The sequence below is a fragment of the Palaemon carinicauda genome, chromosome 5 (assembly GCF_036898095.1).
Source record: "Palaemon carinicauda isolate YSFRI2023 chromosome 5, ASM3689809v2, whole genome shotgun sequence".
In the NCBI taxonomy this organism is placed as follows: domain Eukaryota; kingdom Metazoa; phylum Arthropoda; class Malacostraca; order Decapoda; family Palaemonidae; genus Palaemon; species Palaemon carinicauda.
In genome coordinates, this window is record NC_090729.1 from 109,090,974 (window position 1) to 109,117,037 (window position 26,064).

Here is a 26,064-nt window from a genome sequence, read left to right on the forward strand (position 1 = left end):
ACTCAACGACTCACAGCCTCCACCGATCGATTCAGTCTACGACTCTCGGCCTCCACTGATCGGTTGAGTCTACAGCTTTCTTCCTCCACCGATCGGTTCAGTCTACGACTCTTTGCCTCCACCGATCGGTTCAATCTACACTCTACAGCTTTCTGCCTCCACCGATCGGTTCAGTCTATGACTCTCTGCCACCACTGATCGGTTCAGTCTACACTCTACAGCTTTCTGCCTCCACCGATTGGTTCAGTCTACGACTCTCTGCCTCCATCGATCGGTTCAGTCTACGACTCTCTGCCTCCACCGATCGGTTTAGTCTACACTTTACAGCTTTCTGCCTCCACCGATCGGTTCAGTCTACACTCTACTGCTTTCTGCCTCCACCGATCGGTTCAGTCTACACTCTACAGCTTTCTGCCTCCACCGGTCGGTTCAGTCTACACTTTACAGCTTTCTGCCTCCACCGCTCAGTTCAGTCTACACTCTACAGCTTTCCGCCTCCACCGATCGGTTTAGTCTACGACTCTCTGCCTCCACCGATCGGTTCAGTCTACACTACAGCTTTCTGCCTCCTCTGATCGGTTCAGTCTACGACTCTCAGCCTCCACCGATTGGTTCAGTCTACGGCTTTCTGCCTCCACAGATCGGTTTAGTCTACGGCTTTCTGCCCCCACTGATCGATTCAGTCTACGACTCTCTGCCTACACCAATCGGTTCAGTCTACAGCTTTCTGCCTCCACCGATCGATTCACTCTACGACTCACTGCCTCCACCGATAGGTTCAGTCTACAGCTTTCTGCCTCCACCGATCGGTTCAGTCTACGACTTTCTGCCTCCACCGATCGGTTCAGTCTCCAGCTTTCTGCCTCCACCGATCAGTTCAGTCTACAGCTTTCTGCCTCCACCGATCGGTTCAGTCTACGGCTTTCTGCCTCCACCAATCGGTTCACTCTACGACTCTCTGCCCCCACTGATCAATTCAGTCTACGACTCTCTGCCTCCACCGATCGGTTGTCTACAGCTTTCTGCCTCCACCGATCGGTTCAGTCTACGGCTTTCTGCATCCACTGATCGATTCAGTCTACGGCTCTCTGCCTCCACCGATCGGTTCAGTCTACAGCTCTCTGCCTCCACCGATCGGTTCAGTCTACGGCTTTCCGCCCCCACTGATCGATTCAGTCTACGACTCTCTGTCTCCACCGATCGGTTCAGTCTACGACTTTCTGCCTCCACCGATCGGTTCCGTCTACGGCTTTCTGCCTCCACTGATCGGTTCAGTCTACAGCTTTCTGCCTCCACCGATCGGTTCACTCTATTACTCTCTGCCCCCACTGATCAATTCAGTCTACGACTCTCTGCCTCCACCGATCGGTTGTCTACAGCTTTCTGCCTCCACCGATCGGTTCAGTCTACGGCTTTCCGCCCCCATTGATCGATTCAGTCTACGACTCTCTGCCTCCATCGATCGGTTCAGTCAACGGCTTTCCGCCCCTATTGATCGATTCAGTCTACGACTCTCTGCCTCCACCGATCGGTTCAGTCTACGACTTTCTGCCTCCACCGATCAGTTCAGTCTACGGCTTTCTGCATCCACTGATCGATTTAGTGTACGGCTCTCTGCCTCCACCGATTGGTTCAGTCGACGCCTTTCTGTCCCCACTGATCGATTCAGTCTACGACTCTCTGCCTCCACTGATCGGTTCAGTCTCCGACTTTTGACCTCCACTGATCGATTCAGTCTACGGCTCTCTTCCTCCACTGATCGATTCAGTCTACGGACCTCTGCCTCCATTGATCGATTCACTCTACAGCGACATTTATCTATCAAGCAACGATTCTCTAACTTATCTAACTTGGTCTTTAATAATTATTTCATTAGTCTTAATAAGCATAGGACATTCAGCCAATAGACTCCAATGACGAGGTGAACTATCTAGTACCCAACATGCTAATATTATTGACCCTTTACTTTTTGGAAGGTTTCATGTGCACTTAATATGTAAATCGTCCTTAAATCTTGTTGCTTATGCAGATGATGCTACTCGCGTTGCATCGATCCCATAATCAATGCAAGGTGCAAGTTATTCAGGATGAAGTTAAACCTTGACGAAACTACATCAAGGACTATGGATGCTCCACACTCTGACCTTTTCATTGAGAATGTTTCTTTAGCTACGTGCAGCTCATTTTATTATAAATCAAGGTGTCCTTTTTCACCGCAAATTCTCTTTTGAGGAACTCTAGAACAGTGAAATAATAACACTCACATATATATACACACATACGCGCACACACACACGCACAATCATATATATATATATATATATATATATAGCCAATGCAGAGGCACAAAAAACACACACACAGACACACTTGCTTATATAATATGAATACTACCAACAGAATTTACGAATCTTTTTATGAAAAAATACACAAAGTAACTTACTAATGAAATCTTTCTTTCCCTTCCAGATACTACAATGAGATTAAACGCCACGTCCCACGGCAAGCAACCTTGTATTCACATACGGTAAGTAACTTATAAGTAGATATCCATTTATATAAGTACTAACAGAAGCAAGAGCATAAGTACTAGGTCAGTACTAGTAGTAGTAATAGTACTAAAAGCAGCAGGAGCATCGGTGCTAGTAGTAGTAATAGTACTAAGAGCAGCAGGAGCATCGGTGCTAGTAGTAGTAATAGTACTAAGAGTAGCAGGAGCAGCGGTACTAGTAGTAGTAATAGTACTAAGAGCAGCAGGAGCAGCGGTATTAGTAGTAGTAATAGTACTAAGAACAGTAAGAGACTCGGTACTAGTAGTATTAATAGTACTAAGAGCAGCAGGAGCATCAGTACCAGTAGCAGTAATAGTACTAAGAGCAGTAGGAGCATCAATGCTAGTAGTAGTAATAAAATTTACGATAACTACAGTAGTAACATCCGTTTAATATTCTCGATTATTTTTGAATTACATAAGATGCACAGACTCGAGAATTCTCAACTGATACTATTAACTTTATACTAATTCCCTATTTGATAATTAAGAGACAAAAAAAAAACTTAATTACTTGTGCAGTAAACTGTGTTAATCTCTGAAACTTGACACAAAAGATATTATATATATTGTATATTATCTATCCTCAATTAATATCTAATATTTTCCATTGTGTTCATTGTATTGATTACAAAGGGTCAGCAACTGATATCGTTTGTGATAGTTACATCTTTTCTCTAATATAATTAATTCTATCACACTTTTATTTATAAATTACTCTTAAATACATCCTTATCTTATCTCAACTTGGAAGAGGAAACAAAGGCAAAATTATATAAAAAAAATTATAAGAAATGGTAATTCGATCATTCATTCCTTCATTCAGTCACTTCTCTGTATAATTTCAACTTTAAATATATAAGCAGCTTATCGAAACCATTCTTTCAATTAAGTTGTTTTTTCCCCATAAAACAAATTAATAAAATCGTCTTGAATTTACAAGGTTCAAGAAAATAGTGACATTCTTCAAAACAGAAGATTGAAAACATATTGATAAAATTATGTCTTGTATTTGCAAAGTTAAAAGAATAGTGGTATGTTGGAGAACATGGAAGCCTGGAATATATCATTTACAATTATACTTTCTAAGGAGAGAATCAACTTACTCATTAAAAAGTCATAATGGTAACAGAGTCAGAAACACTTAAATGGAAACTCAGTTTTCATCGAGGATGAGTATCGCAAAAATCTGATGATTCGTAATTATCAAACAACAAAACATCAAACGCTTAATGGGATAACCTATATTCAGGGAAAATTTCGTGTATATATATATATATATATATATAAATATATATATATATATATATATATACACACACACACATATATATATATATATATATATTTAAACACAAATACACATAATTTATCCCCCCCTCTCTCTCTCTCTCTCTCTCTCCCCTCTCTCTCTCTCTCTCTCTCTCTCTCTATATATATATATATATATATATATATATTTACAGTATATGTGTGTGTTCTTTTCCAATTTCGCTCTCTCGTCAAAAAAAGCATGTAACCATTACTTACCCCCTTCTCTCTCTCTCTCTCTCTCTCTCTCTCTCTCTCTCTCTCTCTCTCGTTACGTTACGGCCATTTTCATAAGAATCCCGCCGAGATCTCCAACTTCATAATGTGTCTTTCAGGAATAAAGTTCATTCCAGAGAGAATTCCAAAGTTTGGAACTAACTATATCGGCCTCGGGGCTACATTCCAAGAAATTCTTAACTAGAAGCCAACAAACTCCCCCCAATCAGACCATCAACATCATCATTCAAGATACAACTTATTTATTCAATGTTTCGAGCATTCGAAAGCCTTCAAGCCAGGAGGTTAAAAGTTACCTCATCACTAAGTATGTTTCCTGACATTCCCGCAAGAGACCGCCACTGTCGTTTAGAAGAGTCTGTGTGATTAATATTTTCAAGTCCATATTTTTTACTTTTATAGATATGGGAAAATAAAACTTTTTTTTTTTTTTTTGAAATTCGAATCGAAAAGAAGAAAAGTTTGTTTTCATTGTTTTAGGTCCATATTTTTTTTATGGATATGGGAGAATAAAACTTTTTTCTTTGGAAATTCGAATGGTTATGAAGAAAAGTCTCTGTTTATTTTTAAGTTCATATTTTTTTTCTTTATGGATATCGGGAAATAAAACTTTTTTCGAAATTCGAATCGTAATGAAGAAAAGTCTTCATTTTTTTTCAGGTCTAAATTTTTTTATACATATACCAAAATAAAACTTTTTTTGGTAATTCAAATCGCAATGAAGAAAAGTCTCTCTGCGTTTATTTTTTTTTTTCTTCATTCTTTTTAGATAATAAAAGATTTTTTCTAGGAGGGAAATTCGAGTCGTGGTGAAGAAAAGTCTCTCTGTGTTTATTATTTTCAGCTCCCTCTTTTCCTTATTCTTTATGAATAAAAGAAAAAACACTTTTTTTCTTGGAAAGTCGAATCGTAAAGAAGGAAAACAATAGAAGTCATTTGAAGCAATTTACTAATTTTTTTTATCACTAGAGGTTTTCTCTTTATTTTGAACGCAATTATTATTATTACTATTACTTGGTAAGCAACAGCCCCTGTTGGAAATGCAGTATGCTATAAGCCAGAGGGCTACAACAAGGAATTAGCACAGGGAGGAAAGGAAATAAGGAAACTACATGAGGAAAGGAAATAAGGAAACTACATGAGAAGTAATTAACAATTAAAATAAAATATCTAAAGAACAGTAACAGCATTAAAATGAATCTTTCATATATATACTATAAAAATCTAAAACTCAAGACGAAGAGAAATAAGATAAAATAGTGTGCCCAAGTGTCCCCTCAAGCAAGAAAACTCTACCCCAGGATAGTGAAAGACCATGGTCCAGATGCTATGGCACTGTCCAAGACCAGATAACAATGGTTTGATTTTGGAGTGCCCTTCTCCTAGAAGAGCTGCTTACCATAGCTAAAGAGTCTCTTCTACCCTTACCAAAAGGAAGGTAGCCACTGAACAATTACATTGCAGTAGTTAACCTTTGAAGAATTATTTGACAATCTCAGTGTTGCCAGTTGTATGAGGACAGAGAATAGGCCAGACTATTCGGTGTATGTGATGGAAAAAGGAAAATGAACCGTAACCAGGGGAAATAATCCTATGCAGTAATGTCTGGCCAATCAAAGGACCCAATAATTCTCTAGCGGTAGTATATCAACGGGTGGTTGGCACCCTGACCAACCTACTACTTATTATAATAAAAATAATATTATTAATGTTATCTACTGATATTATATCACTCGCTTTTCAAAGCGGACAAATTTCAAAGTGATAAAAATAATCCTTTCTTTTATGACAGAAATTTGAGGAAAAAATCAGTTACTTTTCAATTGACAATTGAAAATATTGCGCACAAACACAGTCGTACAAAGACTGATCCAGCCTATAAATTTATAACATCAAAATTGATTGACAGAATATTTGCAATGCCTGCAACTACTGTTGAGCAATATTACATGACATATTTTGGAAAAAAATTAACTTTACGCCATAAAACTTTCTGGTTAGTTTGCCTCCTTATCGCCCCCCCCCCCCACCCTCTCTCTCTCTCTCTCTCTCTCTCTCTCTCTCTCTCTCTCTGATTACATTGTCAAGAATTACTTTAATTATCTCTTATATCAAACCTATGAAAATATTACCTAATGCGGATAAATCAACGTAATCAGTTTTATCATTTCCAGTAAGTTTCATTAGAAAGTTGTTTTCGTAAAAAAATGTACTTTTTTTCACTATCATTTTTTAAAATATATTTTTGTATTTTCTCAAGACAAATTTATTTCACAACCGTTCCACCCCTCCTTTCCCTAAGGTAAGTTAGCTTTAATAACCGTGAGTGTTGTTAAGGCAGAATAAATATCTGTTTTAATGTTGTTAATGTTATTAAAATATTTATTTTAATTGTTCATTACTTATATCGTTTATTTAACTCCTTTCCTCATTGGGGTATATTTCCCTGCTGGAGATCTCGGGCTTAAAGCATCTTGCTTTTCTAACTAGGCTTGTAGCTTAACTATAAAATAATAATAATAATAATAATAATAAAAATAATAATAATAATAATTATAATAATAATGATAACGATAATAATAATAATAATAATAATAATAATAATAATGATAATAACAATGATAATAATAATAATAAAAATAATAATAATAATAATAATAATAATAATAATAATAATAATAATAAAGAAACCTATCAATCAATCAATGAAGTCTTTTGCCAGATAAACAGTTCATCAAGTCTCTAGACACTGACCTCATTTACCCTGCCTTTTAAGTCTTTTCGTTTTCTCCTTTTCCATTTCACTTGATTTATCTCATCGCTCTTGTCGTTATCATTTGATTTCTTGCTCATCTGAATTCCTCATTTCCCCCAGATTTCCGAGAAGTTAAGGCAAAATAACGAGCGCCTCTATTTCTCACTTGAAGGCTGCTTTTTTACCTTAGATTACCTTAAAAGTTTTTCCAATTTCCTTAAATTCTAAGCTAGTAAAACCAAAAATTACCTTAGAATTACCTTGAAACCATGAAAATTACCTCAAACTAAGGTAATTACCTTGAAAGTTTAAACCCTGATAGGAGAATTTGTTCGGCGGACTTTTCTCCTTCGCTATCAACACGAGAAACAGTTTCTAATTGATTTTCCTTTTATTTTTTTTTTTTGGGGGGGGGGGGGGTTGGCAACGCGACCGGCAGCTCTTATTGACTTTCTTTGAACAGTTGTGCAACAAAGTGATACGTCTTCATTTAACTTCGGAAAGATGAACCGAACCATTCGTCGTTCAAGAAGTTGGTCCATTGATTCCTTGAAGGTTTATGGATCTCTCTCTCTCTCTCTCTCTCTCTCTCTCTCTCTCTCTCTCTCTCTAAACAAAAACTAATAGGTTACATAAAGAGACCATGGTCTTCCACTGTCTTGGGTTAGAGTTCTCTTGCTTGAGGGTACACTCGGGCACACTATTCTATCTCATTTCTCTTCCTCTTGTTTTGTTGAAGTTTTCATGCTTTATATAGGAGATATTCCTTTCAGAGTTGTTACTCTTCTTAAAATATTTTATTTTTCTTTGTTTCCTTTCCTCATTGGGCTATTTTCCCTGTTGGAGCCCCTGGGCTTATAACAGCCTGCTTTTCCAACTAGGATTATAGCTTACCAAGAAATAATAATAAGGTCTCTCTCTCTCTCTCTCTCTCTCTCTCTCTCTCTCTCTCTCTCTCTAAACAAAAACTAATAGGTTACATAAAGAGACCATGGTCTTCCACTGTCTTGGGTTAGAGTTCTCTTGCTTGAGGGTACACTCGGGCACACTATTCTATCTCATTTCTCTTCCTCTTGTTTTGTTGAAGTTTTCATGCTTTATATAGGATATATTCCTTTCAGAGTTGTTACTCTTCTTAAAATATTTTATTTTTCTTTGTTTCCTTTCCTCATTGGGCTATTTTCCCTGTTGGAGCCCCTGGGCTTATAACAGCCTGCTTTTCCAACTAGGATTATAGCTTACCAAGAAATAATAATAAGGTCTCTCTCTCTCTCTCTCTCTCTCTCTCTCTCTCTCTCTCTCTCTCTCTGATTACGTTGTCAGGAATTATTTTAATTATTCAAAAAATGCCCTTACATTCATATAAAATAAGCAACACCAACACACTGGCATGCAGCATATCTAATATTTTGTTATTAAAGAAATTCTTACATAATTCCAGACATTTTATGCTAATACTTTACTCTTTGTTCAAGTTTTTATTAATCAAAATGATCTCGAATATAAACCTATTATATTTATACTACACCCTCTGATATTTCTCTTGCAATATAAATACCTAGAGATTTGTAACAACCTCAATCAAGCATAAAGGTTTAAAGGTTTGAAGGCCACTCATGAATGGCCGAGTCAAAGGATAGTGACATTGCCTTATCAAGCAGTACACTGTCCTAAAGACTGACCATACATTCGTATGATCAGCGTCCAAGCCCCATCTCCACCTTCGCTAGGACCAAGGAAGGACAAACAATGGCTGCTGATGACTCAACAGGTAGACCTGTAGGCTCCCCCAAACCCCGCTGTAAGCTCACAAGGATTGTGAGGTTACAGTGACCAAAGGAACTAACGAGTTTGAGCGGGACTCGAACCCCAGGCACTGTCAGGGACGCTACTACAGAGGCCATCACAACATCGTTTCTTCCCACATTTTCACACCAGATTTAGTTTCAACTTTAATCTTTTTTAACACAATAACACTAACCAAGGCAAGCTCTATAGATCGGATTTATATCTGAAATACCATCATACAGAGAAATCTAAAAAATATCTCTCATCTTTTACTGAGCCTCAATCTCATAAAATCCTCTTCCATTAAATGCTGGATTCATTCCTCCGTTTCCATTGCATATTCAATTCTTTACGCAAAACCCAGGGATATTTCTCCACTTTCACGATCAAAGGTATTCTGGTAAAGGTGAGACTTCACTTTTCTCCTACTATAGTAAGAGGAGTTAGTGATTCTTTCATTTATTTTCAAACCTCCATTGATGTCACTACATTGAAGGCCAGAATTTCTTTAGAATTAAAACGACGCTACACCACATTTTTTCAGCAAGTCAGAGGAGAAAACTGTCTGAGTAATGATCTGGCAGTGATTCTAGCTTCCAGGAGGTGTTCTAAAGCTAGAATTATGACTTGAAATTAAAATAGAGTCCAATAAACTATAAATTTAAAGCAATAAGTCATTTGATAATAAGATTTTAGTGTTTTGCATATTGCCGACAACTTTTGAGCTCTGTAGCCAATGATAGAGAAGATATTCTAGAGCGCAGTCAAGGGGGAGGGGGGGGGGGGGCTAGGGGGAGGGGGTTAGGGGGGGGAGGGGGAGGAGGAGACTGGCTACTTGCTACGCAGATACTAAGAACCTTAACTCCAATTACGCTACCTTGATATGATGAATGCGCACTAATCGACCCTTCCTGTATACAAGAAAACTCGTAATATCAATTTTCTGTAATTGATATGACTTGCTAAGCTACAACCCTAGTTGGAAAAGCAAGATGCTATAACCCAAAGGGCTCCAAAAGAGAAAATCAACAGGTGAGGTAAGGAAGCAAGGACATACATAAAATTCAAGTAATTAAAATTAAAATGATATATTTTAAGAACAGTAACAACATTAAAATACATCTTTCATATATTTTTCATCCTTTATTCAGTTATCGTTTTCACTTGCTAAGCTACAACCCTAATTGGAAAAGCAGGATACTACAAGCCAAATATTTCAAGAACAGTGACAGTATTAAAGTAAATCTATCCAATATCTTTCATCCTTCTTTTAGTTATTATTATTATTATTATTATTATTATTATTATTATTATTATTATTATTATTATCATCATCATTAATATTTGTATTATTATTATTGCTTGCTAAGATACAACCCTAGTTGGAAAAGCAAGATGCTATAAGCCCAAAGGCTCCAACAACGAAAGTAGCCCAGCGAGGAAAGGATACAAGGACATAAATAAACTACAGAAGTAATTAACCATTAAAATAAAATATTTCAAGAGCAGTAACAACATTAAAATAAATCTTTTATATGTCTTTCATCCTTAATTCAGTTATTGTTACTATCATTATTATTATTGCTTGCTCGGCTACACGACTAGTTGGAAAAGCAAGGTGCTATAAGCTCAAGGGCTCCAAAAGGGAAAATAGCCCACTGAGGAAAGGAAATAAGAAAATAAATATACTACAATAGAAGTAAATAACAACTAAAATAAAATATTTTAAGATCAGCAACAACATTAAAATGAATCTTTCATTTATCTTTCATCCTTAATATAGTAATTATTATCATTTTTATTATTATTATCATTATTTCTTGTTAAGCTACAACCCTAGTTGGAAAGGTAGGATGCTGCAAGCCCAAGGGCTCTAACAGGGAAAGTAGCCCAGTGAGGAAAGGAAACAAGGCAATAAATAAACTACAAGAAAAGTAATTAACAATTAAAATACAATATTTAAAAAACAGTAACAGCATCGAAATAAATCTTCCATATATGTTCCAATTTTTTTTTTTTTTTTTTTTTAATACAGATTTTGAAATGTACTTCACTAAACCGAATCCGTTCTAATTCCAGCCCTGGAGGCGAATGTGTTGAAGGATTGCTCCCAGCCGTTTACGAGGCAGCTTTGGTTCACTCGGAAACTCACCATCACAATCCTCACCACAGTCCACCTGACCAGAGCACTTCGGCCATCATCTATGTTTCCGTAAGTATTGGTTATTTCTCGAACCATTATATACTGTACACTTTAGAAAAAACCGTGATTTTAATCGGAAATTCTCCGTAAAAATATACTTACTGTTCTCAACCGTATTTCAGTAAAGTACAGGCAACCGTACTTTTACCTTACTTATTACTATTTTATGGGTTGGTGACCGTAATTTCATTCATTTTCGTCATTATATCCGTTTTTAAAACGGTAAAAATCCTGGAATAAATGTTGACATTCATCTACCATTTTTTTTTAAATTTAAATTTTTAACAGTGTAGTCCATTTTTTTTAGTGAGGCAGATTTGCACAAACTCGCAGGGGTGCCTTTCTAGCTCGGAAAAGTTTACTAATACCTGATTGGTCGGAAGTATTCGGACAAAAATATTTCGGACCAATCAGCTCTTAGGAAACTCTTCCGAGCTAAAAGGGCACCCCTGCGAGTCGGTGGAAATCTGCTTCACTAAAAAAAATTACTATATATGGGCACTCAGTAGAGTGCAGACCTCCGCCGCGGCAACTTATTTCTCGACCTTGACCTTTAACCTTAACATTAATTAATTGGCTAGGATTTTCATATTCTCAAATATGAACAGAGTTTGAACTCTGTGATAACGATGTTCAAAACTTATGGCTCATTACATGAATTGGTCATTTTGCTTGACTGTGACCTTGACCTTCGACGTTGACCTTCCAAAAGTTAATAATTTCCAGCTTTTTACATAGTAGTTAATCCCTCCAAGTTTCATTAACCTACGATTAAAATTGTGGCCAGGAAGCTGTTCATAAACAAAAACACACAAACAGGGTGTAAAAAATAACCTCCTTCCAACTTCGTTGGCCGAGGTAAATATTAGCATATCAATTAATGTGTTTTCACCACATGTAGTAAGTCCTTCTGATGGCGGTTTTAATAAACGTTATTGTATTCACATTAATTCTGGACGCAACAGACTTCTCACCTTTTATTCAATGATGTGAAGAACAAAAAAAAAAGAAAAGATAACACATGCTCCATAACCCTGATATAGGGTAATTCCATAGTTTTCTTTATACAGGTATACCTATTAGCTCCAGTCCTTCTATATATTCATTATAAGAGTATTCCTACTTATCTGCCACTCTTTGGCATTATTATTATTATTATTATTATTATTATTATTATTATTATTATTATTATTATTATTATTACTTGCTAAGGTACTACCCAAGTTGGAAAAGCAGGATGCTATAAACCCAAGAGTCCCAACAGGAAATACCTCAGCGAGGAAAGGATTAAGGAAATGTACTACAAGAGAAGTTTAAGAATAATAACAGCATTAAAATAATTCTTTCATACATAAAATATAAAAACTTCTGATACTTAAAGTTTAGTTTGTGCTTTCCCCGACTTTTCATGTTTTTTTTTTTTTTTTTTTTTTTCATTTAAAACAGTGGCTACCAATATACCTTCTCGAATATGTATAACTTCCCTTTAACTTATCCCTCTCCCAGCTTTTGTTGTCAAAATATCTAAATTGGAATCCAGTAACCCTGCTTCTTCGAGGATACTGTTATCCCTTTTTGTCTACGTCAACAAAGTTGGAAGGAGGTTATGTTTTACCTTTGTTTGTGTGTTGGTTTGTTTGTGAACACCTTCCTTGCCACAATTATAATCGTAAAGTAATGAAACTTGCAGGGATTAACTGTTATGAAAAAAGCTGGAAATGATGATCTTTTGGAAGGTCAATGCCAAAGGTCTAGGTCACGGTCAAGAAAAATGTCCGTATCACGTAATCAGCCATTAGTTTGGACATCGTTGTCACAGGGACATCAAACTTGGTTCATATTTGAGTGTATGAAAATCTACGCCTATTAATACATGTTAAGGTCGAAGGTCAAGGTCGAATCCAAGGTCAAGGTCAAGCAAATGGTCAAATTCCGGCCATCAACCATAAGGTCACAATTTTGATCATAAAGTAATGAAACTTGCAGGGATTTTAGACTGTTATGTAAAGAGCTGGAAATTATTACATTATGGGAAGTCAAAGGCCAAGGTCATGGTCAAGAAAAATTTTCAATTCACGTAATAAGTCATAATTTTGAACATCGTTGTCACAGAGACTTCAAACTTGACTCACATTTGAGTGTATGAAAATCCACGCTAATTAATACAAGTTAAGGCCAAAGGTCAAGGTCGAGTCCAAGGTTAAGGTCAAGCAAATGGTCAAATTCCAGCCAACAACCTTAAGGTAACAATTTTAATCGTAAAGTAATGAAACTTACAAGGATTTTAGACTGTTATGTAAAGAGCTGGAAACTATTAAATTCTGGAAGGTCAACAGAAAAGGTCAAAGTGATGGTCAAGCAAAATGTCCAACTCACGTAATCAGCCATGATCTTGGACATCGTTGTCACAGACTTCAAACTTGGCTCACAGTTGAGTGTATGGAAATTCACATCCAATTAATACAAGTTAAGGTCAAAGGTCAAGGTCGAGTCCAAGGTTAAGGTCAAGCAAAAGGTAAAATTCCGGTCATCAACCCTACTGCCACAATTTACTATGTAAAGAGCTGGAAATTATTACATTTGTGAAGGTCAAAAGGTCAAGGTCACGGACGAGTAAAAAGTCCAAAATCAGTCCAAAAGGGTTGAGATATAAGCTGCCCTGGCGGAGGTCTACGCTCCACTGAGTGCCCATCTACTTATCTCTGCTATTGTTTCCCATTTTTCTCACCAAGTCTCTACTGGCAACAACATTTTGAAGTTTTAAGCCTGCCCCCCCCCCAGGAGTCTTTACAAAGCAATGTTTGTGAGCGATTTGAAAACTGTTTACAAACTTTGTTTCTGATATTTTTGAAAAAACTGTTAATTAACTCCCAATACTTTGCCAACATTGTTAATGTGTACTTTAAAAACAGTTTGCCAACAGTTCCAGAAATGCAAATTGCGTTTTTCGCCTTGAAGATGAGATAATTTTTCACCACTTCCTCATGTGATTCACATTTCCAACAAAATCCATATATATATACATACATACATACATATATATATATATATATATATATATATATATATATATATATATATATATATATATATATACATACACACAAACGCACACATATATATTACATATATATATATATACATACACACACACACATATATATATATATATATATATATATATATATATATATATATATATATATATGTGTGTGTGTGTGTGTGTGTACATATATATATATATATATATATATATATATATATATATATATATATATATATATATATATATATATGTGTGTGTGTGTGTGTGTGTGTGTGTGTGTGTGTGTGTAAGTGCGTGTGTGTGTGTGGTATCTATGTAATATTTTGGCCCCTACATGCGTGTGCAGTACATAGGAAAGGTGCTAAATGTCAATAAAGTCTTGTTATGCTATACCAATACACTTATATTACCATCATTTTGACGGTATTGTTACACAAAACCGGAATTTTATAAAAATATTTAAGCCAGATAATTATTGTTACCATTATTATTATTATCATTATTATTATTATTACTATTATTATTGCTTGCTAAGCTACAACACTAGTTCGAAAAGCAAGGTGCTGTAAGCCCAGGGGATCCAAAAGGGAAAATGGCCCAGTGAAGAAAGCAAACAAGGAAAAATAAAATATTCTAAGATCAGTGATAACATTAATATAAATATTTTCTATATAGACTATAAAAACTTGACAAAACAAGAGGAAGAGACATAAAATAGAATAGTGTGCCCGAGTTTACCCTCAAGCAAGAGAACTCCATCCCAAGATAGTGGAAGACCATGGTACCGAGGCAATGGCACTACCCAAGACTTAGAGAACAATGGTTTGATTTTGGAGTGTCCTTCAAGAAGAGCTGCTTACCAAAGCAAAAGAGTCTCTTCTACCCTTACCAAAAGGAAAGTGGCCACTGAACAATTGCAGTGCAGTAGTTAACCCTTGTGTGAAGAAGAATTGCTTGCTAATCTCCGTGTTGCCAGGTGTATGTGGACGGAGGAGAATATGTAAAGAATAGGCCAGACTTTTCAGTGTATGTGTAGGCAAAGGGAAAATGAACCGTAACCAGAGAGATGGATCCAATGTAGTACTGTCTGGCCAGTCAAAGGATCCAATAATCTCTAGCGCTGGTAACTCAACGGGTGGCCAACCTACTACCTATGTTCTGACAATATTCTTACACAAGACTCGAAATTTGAAAAAGAAAAAAAATTACCGCAGACATTTGACCATCCTTTTCATTCTATATTGCCTGATATTTTCGGTTTATTCAAGTATATAACAATTCGTCTGTAAAAAATAATAGAATCTTGGAAACTGTGCATAATCTCTTCTATATCTATCTTTAACGAAGAAAAATGTGGTTGGTATTTTTTGAATGAACTTTTACTTTACTTTAAGGGAACCCTACCTTGTACAGGATCTTCACAGTCATTTTATATGTTCGTTCGAAAGCATTCAAAATTCCACACCGCATATTGCTCGTTTATTGTCAAATCCACACAATCGAAGTACTTAGAGAACTAGAGAGTCTTCAGTTTCCTCTTGAAAGCCTTAATATCTACAGTCTTTCAGATGTCTCGTGGGAGCCTATTGTATAGTCTCAGGACGTATGTTTAAAGGCTCTACAGCTTACAGTTGACATATATCTCTGTTCAAATAATTAATTCGAAACAATCTGTAACTATTCTTGTGTCAGCGCGATTTGTTGGCTGCAAAATATGTAGCAATTAATAATAAAAAAAAAGAAAAAAAACCTAAATGATTACTAATAAAATGTTGCCCCATGTCTGACATATCCGGTATTGGCGAAAATATAAAATTGATAAATTTTGAAATAGTATCAAAATGGCCGGACTTAAGTAAACTGGAGTATTACAAGCCTTGTGGGTATCTCCTGGAATGGACTCAAGGAAAAAATTCCAAAATTTTGGAATGACAAGAAAAATAATCACTGATCTGATCAATCATAAACACGGAACTGGAGGTCTGCGTCATGACGCAAAACCAACTAAGAATCAAAAGGCGACAGTAACGCTACACTGTTAAAAAAAACCCTAATCTAAAAAAAAATTAAAAAAAACCCTAATTTAAAAAAAAACCATAATTTTAACCGGAAATTCCCCGTAAAAAATAGTCTGGTCTCAGCCGTATTTTAGTAAAACACAGGCGACCGTAATTTCCCCCTATTTTGTTTTATTAACTTTTACGTCAATATATCCATTTTAAAAAGGTAAATGCCTGGCAACATTTATTCAAGATTTGTTGCCGTTTTTTCACGGCAAATTTTTAACAGTGTACCTTCACGCGAATAATGAAACCATGACCTAGAAATGGTGGTGTTTTTAATACCGATATAAAATAAATCAGTGTCATCCTACTTGCATTTGATTTCTTAAATTATACACATTTTAAGAATTTCACTTACTTAGGTTGAATTTTATGCATCTATCGAAACAGGACTATCATGAAAAGCGACATAAGAAGTCAAGAATCAAAAGAATGTTATAAAGAGTTAACCCCTCGAACGCTATATTAGTCAACTTTAGGGATTTTGGAAAATTGATAAAAGGTCTTGTAAAGTTACCCGAGGAGAAAGTACTCGTATATGGCTATTTAATTTCTCTTAAAATTATAAACATCATCGAAAAGAAGGATCACACTTACCCCTTCAAAATGGAGCCCAACATGGATGCTTGAAATTAGATTTTTTCTGTTGAACACAATAATCCATTAAAAAACCTGCAAGAAAAAAGAAAGAAAATATATACATTGTAGTTTTTATGTAAGAAAAAAGAAAATACTCAATAATGTATTTTTTTTTATGTATCATTATAATCTAAAGTTTAAAAGTTCAAACTTGCAGTAAATGTTTTTATGTTGAACAGGCTGACAGAAGTCTTTTTATAGTTTATATATAGAAGTTCTGTTTTAATGTTGATACTGTTTTTAAAATATCTTATTTTAGTCGTTCATAACTTCTCATATATCTTTTTTATTTCCTTATTTAATTTCCTCACTGGGCTATTTTTCCCTATTTGGGCCCTTGGGCTTATAGCATCCTGCTTATCACCAGGGTTGCCAGGTTTTCTAAATGAGAAAAGGCCAACCTCTAATCAACAGAAGTTCTAAAATGCCAACCCATTAGTAGATAAAGGCCAAATATAATATTTTAAGGCCCGCCTTTTTCCATATTACTAAAGGCCAACCAATTCTAAAAAAGGTCAAATTATAGGTTTTTTGGCCTTAGAAATGCCAAACTGGCAACCCTGCTTATCCTCGCTGTAATCTTTACTATTCCTACCATCTTATTTAATTTTTTTCCAGAATTTCAAGCAGTGATATTCACATAATCCATCTCAGCATTTTCATCTCTATTCTCTCAAACTTTGCTTCCTCTTTTCGTCTTAAATCCCACATTTCCGATCCGTGCATTATAACTGATCTTATTACTGTACTAAAGATCTTGCCATAGCCTCTGTACCATGGTTGATTGATTAATTTAAAGTTTTCAGGCATCCTGACATCTAAGGTCATTGACGCCGTCTGTACCATGGTCTTCCACTATCTTGGGTTAGAGTTCTATTGCTTGAGGGTACACTCGGGCACACTATTCTATCTTGTTTCTGTTCCTCATGTTTTGTTAAAGTTTCTATAGTTTACATAGGAGATATTTATTTTATTATTCTTGAAGTATTTATTTTTTCCTTGTTTCCTTTCCTCACTGGGCTATTTTCCCTGTTGGAACCCCTGGGCTTATAGCATTCTGCTTTTCCAACTAGGGTTGTAGCTTAGCAATTAATAATAATAATAATAATTAGCTTGGTTAGCATTTTCTCATTACATATGACACCTGCTACCCCGCTTCACTTCCGCCCAAGGTCACTGCTACAAAAAACCTTAAATCGGAAACTCTCCGTAAAAATATACTGTTCTCAACCGTATTTCAGTAGAATACAGGCGACCGTATTTTTACCTTACTCTGTTATCATCTTTTACGGGTTGGTGACCGTAATATCACTCTTTTACGTCAATATATCCATTTTTAAAACGGTAAAAATCCTGGAATCAATGTCGTCAGGCATTTACCGTTTTTTAACGCAAATTTTTAACAGTGCTACGTTTAACCTATTTTCAACTTCAGCCTCACATCCTTGCTCTTGACTTATAGTAGATCCCAAGTATCTAAATTGTTCCACCTATTTTAGAACCGATCCACCACCTTTAAGAATGGCTATCCTGTCCCTATCCTCCTTAATGTTCCCCAAAGCTTCAGTCCTATCTACATTTATATATATATATATATATATATATATATATATATATATATATATATATATATATATATATACAAATACATATATTATATATATATATATATATATATATATATATATATAAATAAATATATATATGTATATATTATTACCTGCTAAGCTACAACCCTAGTTGGTAAAGCAGGATGGTATATGCCCATGGGCCCCAACAGGGAAAATAACACAGTTAGGAATGGAAACAAGGTAAATTAAATATTTTAAGAACAGTAACAACATTATTATTATTATTATTATTATTATTGTTATTATTACTATTATTATTATTATTATTATTATCATCATAACACACACACACACACACACATATATATATATATATATATATATATATATATATATATATATATATATATATATGTACATATATATATATATATATATATATATATATATATATATATATATATATATATATATATATATATATGAATTGCTCTCAATGAAAACCTTCTGTAAAGAATTAAAAACTAACAATCACTTTTCATCCCGACAGATCGTGGTAGTGTTTTACGTGGTGATCATCGCCGTGTTGGTAGGCACGACACTCCGGCGCCGAGGTCAGGTCAACGAGGAAGTGGAGGAAACGCGTCACTTGCTCTTGTATGACGAGAAGAACGACTGCGTGACGCAAACGCCCGCGGTGCCAACGTCGAGAATACAAGAGGCGGGACTCCTGACGGTGTAAAAAAAAAAGGGGATATATGTCCTCGTCATCATTCTACTCTTTGTTATGAGACACCATTGAAGAGTTCCATTATATATACGTCAAATAGATCTCTTTTGGGCTAGAGTGACGGAGTGATCATTAATAAAAAAAAATGAATGTATTGTTCAAGGAATTTCTAAACGGGTAACTGGGTTATTATTATTATTATTTATTACTCGGTAAGCTACAACCCTAGTTGGAAAAGCAGGATGCTCTAAGGCCAAAGGGCTCCAACAGGGAAAATAGCCCAGTGAGGAAAGGAAATAAAGGAAAAACTTCAAGAAGTTTAAGAACAATAATACCATTGAAATAAATCTTTCACACAATAAACTATGTTTCAAAGGAAACTGTTGAAGGTGGAATAGCTTTCTCAGCTATCTCAGCCGTGAAATGGCTTCCGTGGTACCACAGTTATAAATGCTGATGAAGCAACTCCTTCCTGGAAAAATATTTCTATTAATTACACTCTAAATAAAATATGTTGTTTCCGTCGGCCGATCGAGTCTCTTACGATTGCTGCGTTGAAATTTAAGTACCGAAATTAAGTTTATATTAATCGTTGATTGTAAAGGAAACGATAATCGAATGATAAATACATTAAGATTTAATACCATATAACTAAATGAATAGCTAAGTCATTCAAAACTACGATAAGATCGAAGAGCAGAAACTCAATTACTACATATATGTAACCAAGTTTTTAAAATTTGGAATGAATAACAAGAAAATATTAGTTATCCAATTTGATAGGCAAAGTAATTTCTTTCATCTGTCTACAGTATATATAAAGAATAATGGACCTCAATAAACTGATCTCGGTCAAAACTTAACAAAAAAAAAAAAATATAATAATAAATGCTACCCTAAATATTCACAATTCAAATTCATGTAAACAATGGCAATTATCGAGAATGGAAGCCAAAATTAGTTGAAATTTTCTAATGCGGAGTCACAAATAGAAAGGATTTTTTTTTTTTTTCAGATCTGTAGTTATATTCCTTAAGAAATAAATCCAAGCAGAAGGAATTCAAGGTGAACACGACGATGATATTCAGTTTATAATGGGAAAGTTGCCCTCATGATTTTCGGTACAAAAGAGACATCTCGTAACTGCACAGTAACAACTTGGCAATACTAAGGAGGTTTAAAGGTTTATAGCCACTCATGAATGGCAGAGGCAAGAGACAGTGATACTGCCTCATCAAACAGGACAATGCCCAAGAGACTGATCATACATCATACGATCAGTGTCCAAGCCCACTCTCCACCCAAGCTAGGACCAGGGAGGGCAAGGCAATGACGGCTGATGACACAGCACGTAGACATATAGGTTCCCCAAAAAACTACCCTTCTTAACTTACAAGAAGGGTGAGGTTGCAACGACTGAAAGAACTAATGAGTTTGAGCGGAACTCGAACCCCAGTCTGGTGATCACCAGGAAGGGACGTTACTAACGAGCCACAACAGCCTTATATTGCCACATCTACTTGACTATGTTGTTCCTTATTTTCCTTTATTTTCCTATAAAAGAAGTCATCCATGGAATAATATTGCTTACTAATTAGCCTAACATTATTAGGCTAAATCTTCTCTTTTGTTAGGCATGGATTCTACCTGATACTTTTCGTAATTGCCAGATATCTCCATTGCTTGCCTTGGTGAGCACCGAAATTCATGAAGACAACTGTACCTGTGAGAAGTAAATAACTATTTGGAAAGACTACATTTACTGGAGCTGCTAAATGCAAACACATGTTTGAACGTAATTGACAAACTACACACTCCAAAGATAAATTGATTAAATTACTGACCATGAAAGTAAATTTTTTGAATGGAAAACTGTAAAATTACTGCCAAGTAGATATTCCATGAAAGCAAAATATGAAATTATACACAGCAAAAAAGATACTCAAGTAAATATAACAGTAAAATAAATATCTTGAAAGATTGGGTCAATCATTGATTGCTAATCATGAATTACAACTTATGATTGAAAAAGACTTCGAAATTAAGAATCTATCAAAGAAAGTATATATATATATATATATATATATATATATATATATATATATATATATATATATATATATATATATATATATATATATATATCGCAATTTGATTTTGAAAAACTCCAAAAGCCGTTTACTCCTCATTCTAAGATTTCGTCATAACTTAATACTAGGGTCCTACCAATGCAACATATCTCTAAGATGGAAATACATATCCATATCACATATCAATGAAGATTTGTACAAACCTAATGTATATAAGAATCAAATATACAAAATTCATAAACACTAAGGCAGATTCTATGGGCATATCGGAACTCTAGTTCAATTCTATAATTTTACATATCACGAGAAAAAAGATATAGATCAGTTTTAAATGAAGTTTACATTACATGAAAAAACTAAGCAATATAGAGAGTCCACAATTTACAAACTTAACATTTTCAATAGATGTCTTAAATGAAGTTTACATTACATGAACAAATAAGCAATACAGAGTCCTCAACTTACAAGATTAACCCTTTCACTTCTATTGGTGACTTAGTCAGAATTTGAAATAGTGAAATCTCTTTAAAAATCAGCTAAAACATATCAAGTTGGTATTCATTGGAAAGGTCTTGATTTAAGCTTTCCAATAAGTAGCAATAAACTAGGGTTTGTGTGGTTTTGAAAGATTTTGCTTCGTCATCAGTTTTGCTGAATTCGCCACAGGCAGTGAAAGGGTTAATAGGTTCCAAGCAAGCTGTTTGCAAGTCAAATTTTAAAAAATTAATTTTAGCCTAGAGTAAGTTTCAAGTAACTCATAGGCCTAATATTTTCAGCTTCATAAGTTAACAAATAGCCCAATTTCATATAGCAAATGTCGTCTTGCTTACTGCATTAAATTAAATATTATTGTTTTGATACAATATTTCTTCATGAACATTAATACAATATCTGATATTTATGATTTTAGTTGAATTTGTGGTTGTATCTTCAAATGTCTGTAAGTCGAATGTTTGTGAGTCGAGTATTCGTAAGTTGAGGATCTTCTATACAAGACTTCCCCAATACATACAAATATATCACATTAAGATTTGTATTAATAAACTCAATAAGAAATGCGAGCCATTTCACGTTCATTTCGAAGCGAAACTAAGATAAGAGTAGCCAAGTAGTACCAATAGAAATGCTATAGAGTTCAAAAAGTCATGCATATCACCATTTTAGACTTAAGAAGATATAATAAATTATAGGTGCTTTAGAATATCGGACTAGTAAGATTCACTTTCTTAGAACTACTGTCTGAACTAGTTCGGGGATAAAAGTTAGATCTAGGAACTTCTATCATGAATTAAGAAAAAATGAAAATAAGGACATTTCTAATACGAAAAAAGGAGTGATTGCATATGGACTGGACTCATACAAGGTGAACTTTACTATTTGGACTGGTCATAAATGCAATTCAGGGAGTAGAAAATTTGGATAGTCCAGGAATAAAAAGTATAGATATAGGAACTTAAAAGTTATATAAAGAAAATGGAAGTCAAGGAATAAAAAGTATAGATATAGGAACTTAAAAGTTATATAAAGAAAATGGAAGTCAAGGAATAAAAATATAGATATACGAACTTAAAACTTATATAAAGAAAATGGAAGTCAAGGAATAAAAATATAGATATACGAACTTAAAACTTATATAAAGAAAATGGAAGTCAAGGCATAAAAAGTATAGGCATAGGAACTTAAAACTTATATAAAGAAAAAAGGGAAATAAGGACATTTTTAATACGAAAATAGAAGTGATTGTATATGGATTGGACTCCTGCATGATTCAATTGGGTTCCTGAAACGATTGTGGTCCTCGTCAAATTAAAATAACAAAATGCAATTCAGTTCTCATCGACTGTGGAGACTAATTTTTTCATCTTTTGCCGTTATAGAATAACACTAGGAAGAGATAGGAGCCTAAATACCAATGGATTTTATTGAACAACAATAGTAATCAGAGATTTCTGATCTCCGCCAAAGGTTAATGGAGTCGTCCATGGCCTAAGATCTATCTGTGGTAGAAATTTCGTCAAAATCCGTCAATTTGTTTTGACCTTATCTTCAGAATGGCGAAAAATGTAAATCCGGATCCGGATCATATCCAAAATTCAATGGGGTCGTCCTTGACCTAAGATCTATCTGTGGTAAAAATTTTGTCAAAATCTTGTTTTGGCGTTATCTTTAAAATGGCGAAAATTGGCAATCCGGATCCGGACCAGTTCAATTTAATAGGGTCATCCATACACTAAGATCTGCCTGTGATGTAAATTTCGTCAAAATCCATCAATTTTTTTTTGACGTTATCTTTAAAATGGCGAAAATTGGCAATCCGGATCCGGACCATCTTCAAAATTTAATAGGGTCGTGGTGTCTGTGTTGCAAATTTCGTCAAAATCCGTCAAATTGTTTTGACTTTATCATTAAAATGGCGAAAAATGTAAATACGGATCATCTCCAAAATTTAATGGGATCGTCCATGACGTAAGATCTATTTGTGGTGAAAATCTCGTCAAACTCTGTCGAGTAGTTTTGACGTAATCCTGTCCACAGCCACAAAGACAAATATATAAATAAATAAACCGACTCGAAAACATAACCTCCTTGGCGGAGGCACTAACAATCTGCAAAATTGTGTGATAGTCTGACAGCCAACAATTTTAGGGACGCAGAACAACACTGAAAAATTAATAAATTGCCGAATTTATTATCATCTTCAGCTCCTTTTACCCATGAAGGTAACCAGTCCTCTAAAACGACATATCTTTCCTTAGTGAAACTTAATATCTTCGAGCATCTTAGTAACCGTAAACAGCGGGATTTCATATAATCAAATCAACTTGATTTCAACATCATTGGACACTATGAGAAAAGCTCTCATTGAAATAACAAGGTTATCTTAGAAATTTTTACGAGTAACGTGGAAATTCTACGAATATGGGTAACAAACTTTTCATGAAAATAAATAAATATGATTAACATGTTTCATGGAAATTACAGAATATAGGTAACATATGTTTCTTGGAAATTACAGAATATACGTAACATGTTTCATGGAAATTGTAGAATATATGTAACATGTTTCATGGGAATTGTAGAATATATGTAACTTGTTTCATGTAAATTACAGAATATACATAATATGTTTCATGGAAATTACAGAATATGCGTAACATATGTTTCATGGAAATTACAGAATATGTGTAACATATGTTTCATGAAAATTACAGAATATAGGTAACATATCTTTCATGGAAATTGCCGAAATATGAGTAACATACTGTACGTCACATGGAAATGGTTGAATGCGTCAGTGCTGCCTGTGTAAAATAACTTGAGTCGGAAAAATAAACTAACTCAGACTTTATATTAAACTGACTGCTATCATAGTTTTATTCTTTCTATGACAAGAACAAATCTTCTTACTACTTATAGTTGTCTTTTCATTCTTCCCCACCGTTATCCCTAAATTAAGGGGTCGGTTGCCTGATGCGCCCTTTTGTCTTTTTACTCTTCCCCACCGTTATCCCTAAATTAAGGGGTCGGTTGCCTGATGCGCCCTCTCTAATGCCTTCAATCAAAGGCATCTTCTTCCACCAAACCTCTTCTCTCCATATCATCCTTCACCTTATCTGGGCATTTAATTCTCTGCTTCCCTCTTGATCTTCTCTCCTATTTATAGGTCAGTACCCATCGAGAATCCAGAGACCAGACAGATAGCAACACTGTACAGTACTTAGAAAAATTCGGCATCACTTGCTGTAACTATACTGCGACAAAAAAAAAAGTTATTAGTTAAAGTTGCGGGTATTAGGTCTACCCTGAGACGACCTTCATCATCTCCTCGGGCGACCATGAGCAAGCTGGGACTATCACTAGCCCCCTCTAACCTTCCCGCCCAAGGCGCTACCCTGGGGAGTAAACCCCCCCCCCCCCCCCCCCCCGACACCCCGTTGAAGGTCTCACACTCTTCGCGCCTTAGCGGAGACGCGAACTCGGGACCTCTGAAACAGAAGCCCACGACGCTACCAACCTAGCTATTCGACAAAAGGCCTCAGCGAGGCATGTATAAAGATAATACAATGTGCTTTAATGTATTTCTAGTGTATATGAATTTACATACTAGGCATAGTGAGGCCTGCGTTCTGTTTGATATAAACAATTTTTTTCTTTATTGTACATAGCTACTGAATCAAGAGAATAAATGATATATGTGATGATGTAAGTCAGGACTATGTATTGACTTGTATAGGAAAAATAAAAGTATTTGTATTGGCATATAATTTTCAATATTTATATTACAGATAAGTCTATTTGTTGAGATGGCTCTACCTTATTTTCGAATATCTCGATGATATTTTTCAGTGGAGATGTTTTTACTGTATTCAGCTATAAAATATTTCTCAGTGGAGATCTTTTTAATTTATTCAACAACTAAAACAATTTTCAGTGGAGACTTTTTTTTTACTGTATTCAGTAACTTAATAAATTTTTCAGTGGAGTTTTTTTTTTCTTTACTGTATTCAGCATTTTAATACATTTTTAGTGGAGTTGTATACATTAACTAAATAAATTTTTCAGTGGAGACTTTTTTTTACTGTATTCAGCAACTTAATACATTTTTTGTGGAGTTGTATACATAAACTAAATAAATTTTTCAGTGGAGACTTTTTTTTTTTACTGTATTCAGCAACTAAAACGTTTAACTGTGAGGATTTTTCCACTGTATTCACTAACTAAATACATTATTCAGTGGAGTTTGTTTTTACTGTATTCAGCAACTAAAAACATTTTTCAGTGGTAACTGTATACAGTAACTAAAAACTTTTTTCAGTGGACACCTTTTTACTGTATTCAGCAGTTAAATATATTTCTTATTTTATTTTCTGTATTCAGCCACTAAGACATTTTTCAATGGTGATTGTATTCAGCAACTAAAAACATTTTTCAGTGGAAATGTTTTACTGTATAGCCTACAGCAACTAAAAATACCTATCAGTGGAGATTTTTTTACTGAATACAGCAACTAAAAACATTTTTCAGTGGAGATTTTATACAGTAACTAAGTATATTTTTCAGTTGAGATTTGTTTACTGTA

The 26,064-nt window shown here is 34.8% G+C and overlaps 1 protein-coding gene across 1 annotated transcript; it reads left to right on the forward strand.

The window, feature by feature from the left end:
• Positions 1-2,473: 2,473 nt before the first annotated feature.
• Positions 2,474-20,927, forward strand: LOC137640505 (uncharacterized). Its single transcript, XM_068373034.1, has 3 exons — positions 2,474-2,527; positions 10,722-10,854; positions 18,715-20,927. Exons 1-3 carry the CDS (start codon positions 2,478-2,480, stop codon positions 18,904-18,906), a joined length of 375 nt encoding a protein of 124 aa, XP_068229135.1. The 5' UTR covers positions 2,474-2,477; the 3' UTR covers positions 18,907-20,927.
• Positions 20,928-26,064: the final 5,137 nt, after the last annotated feature.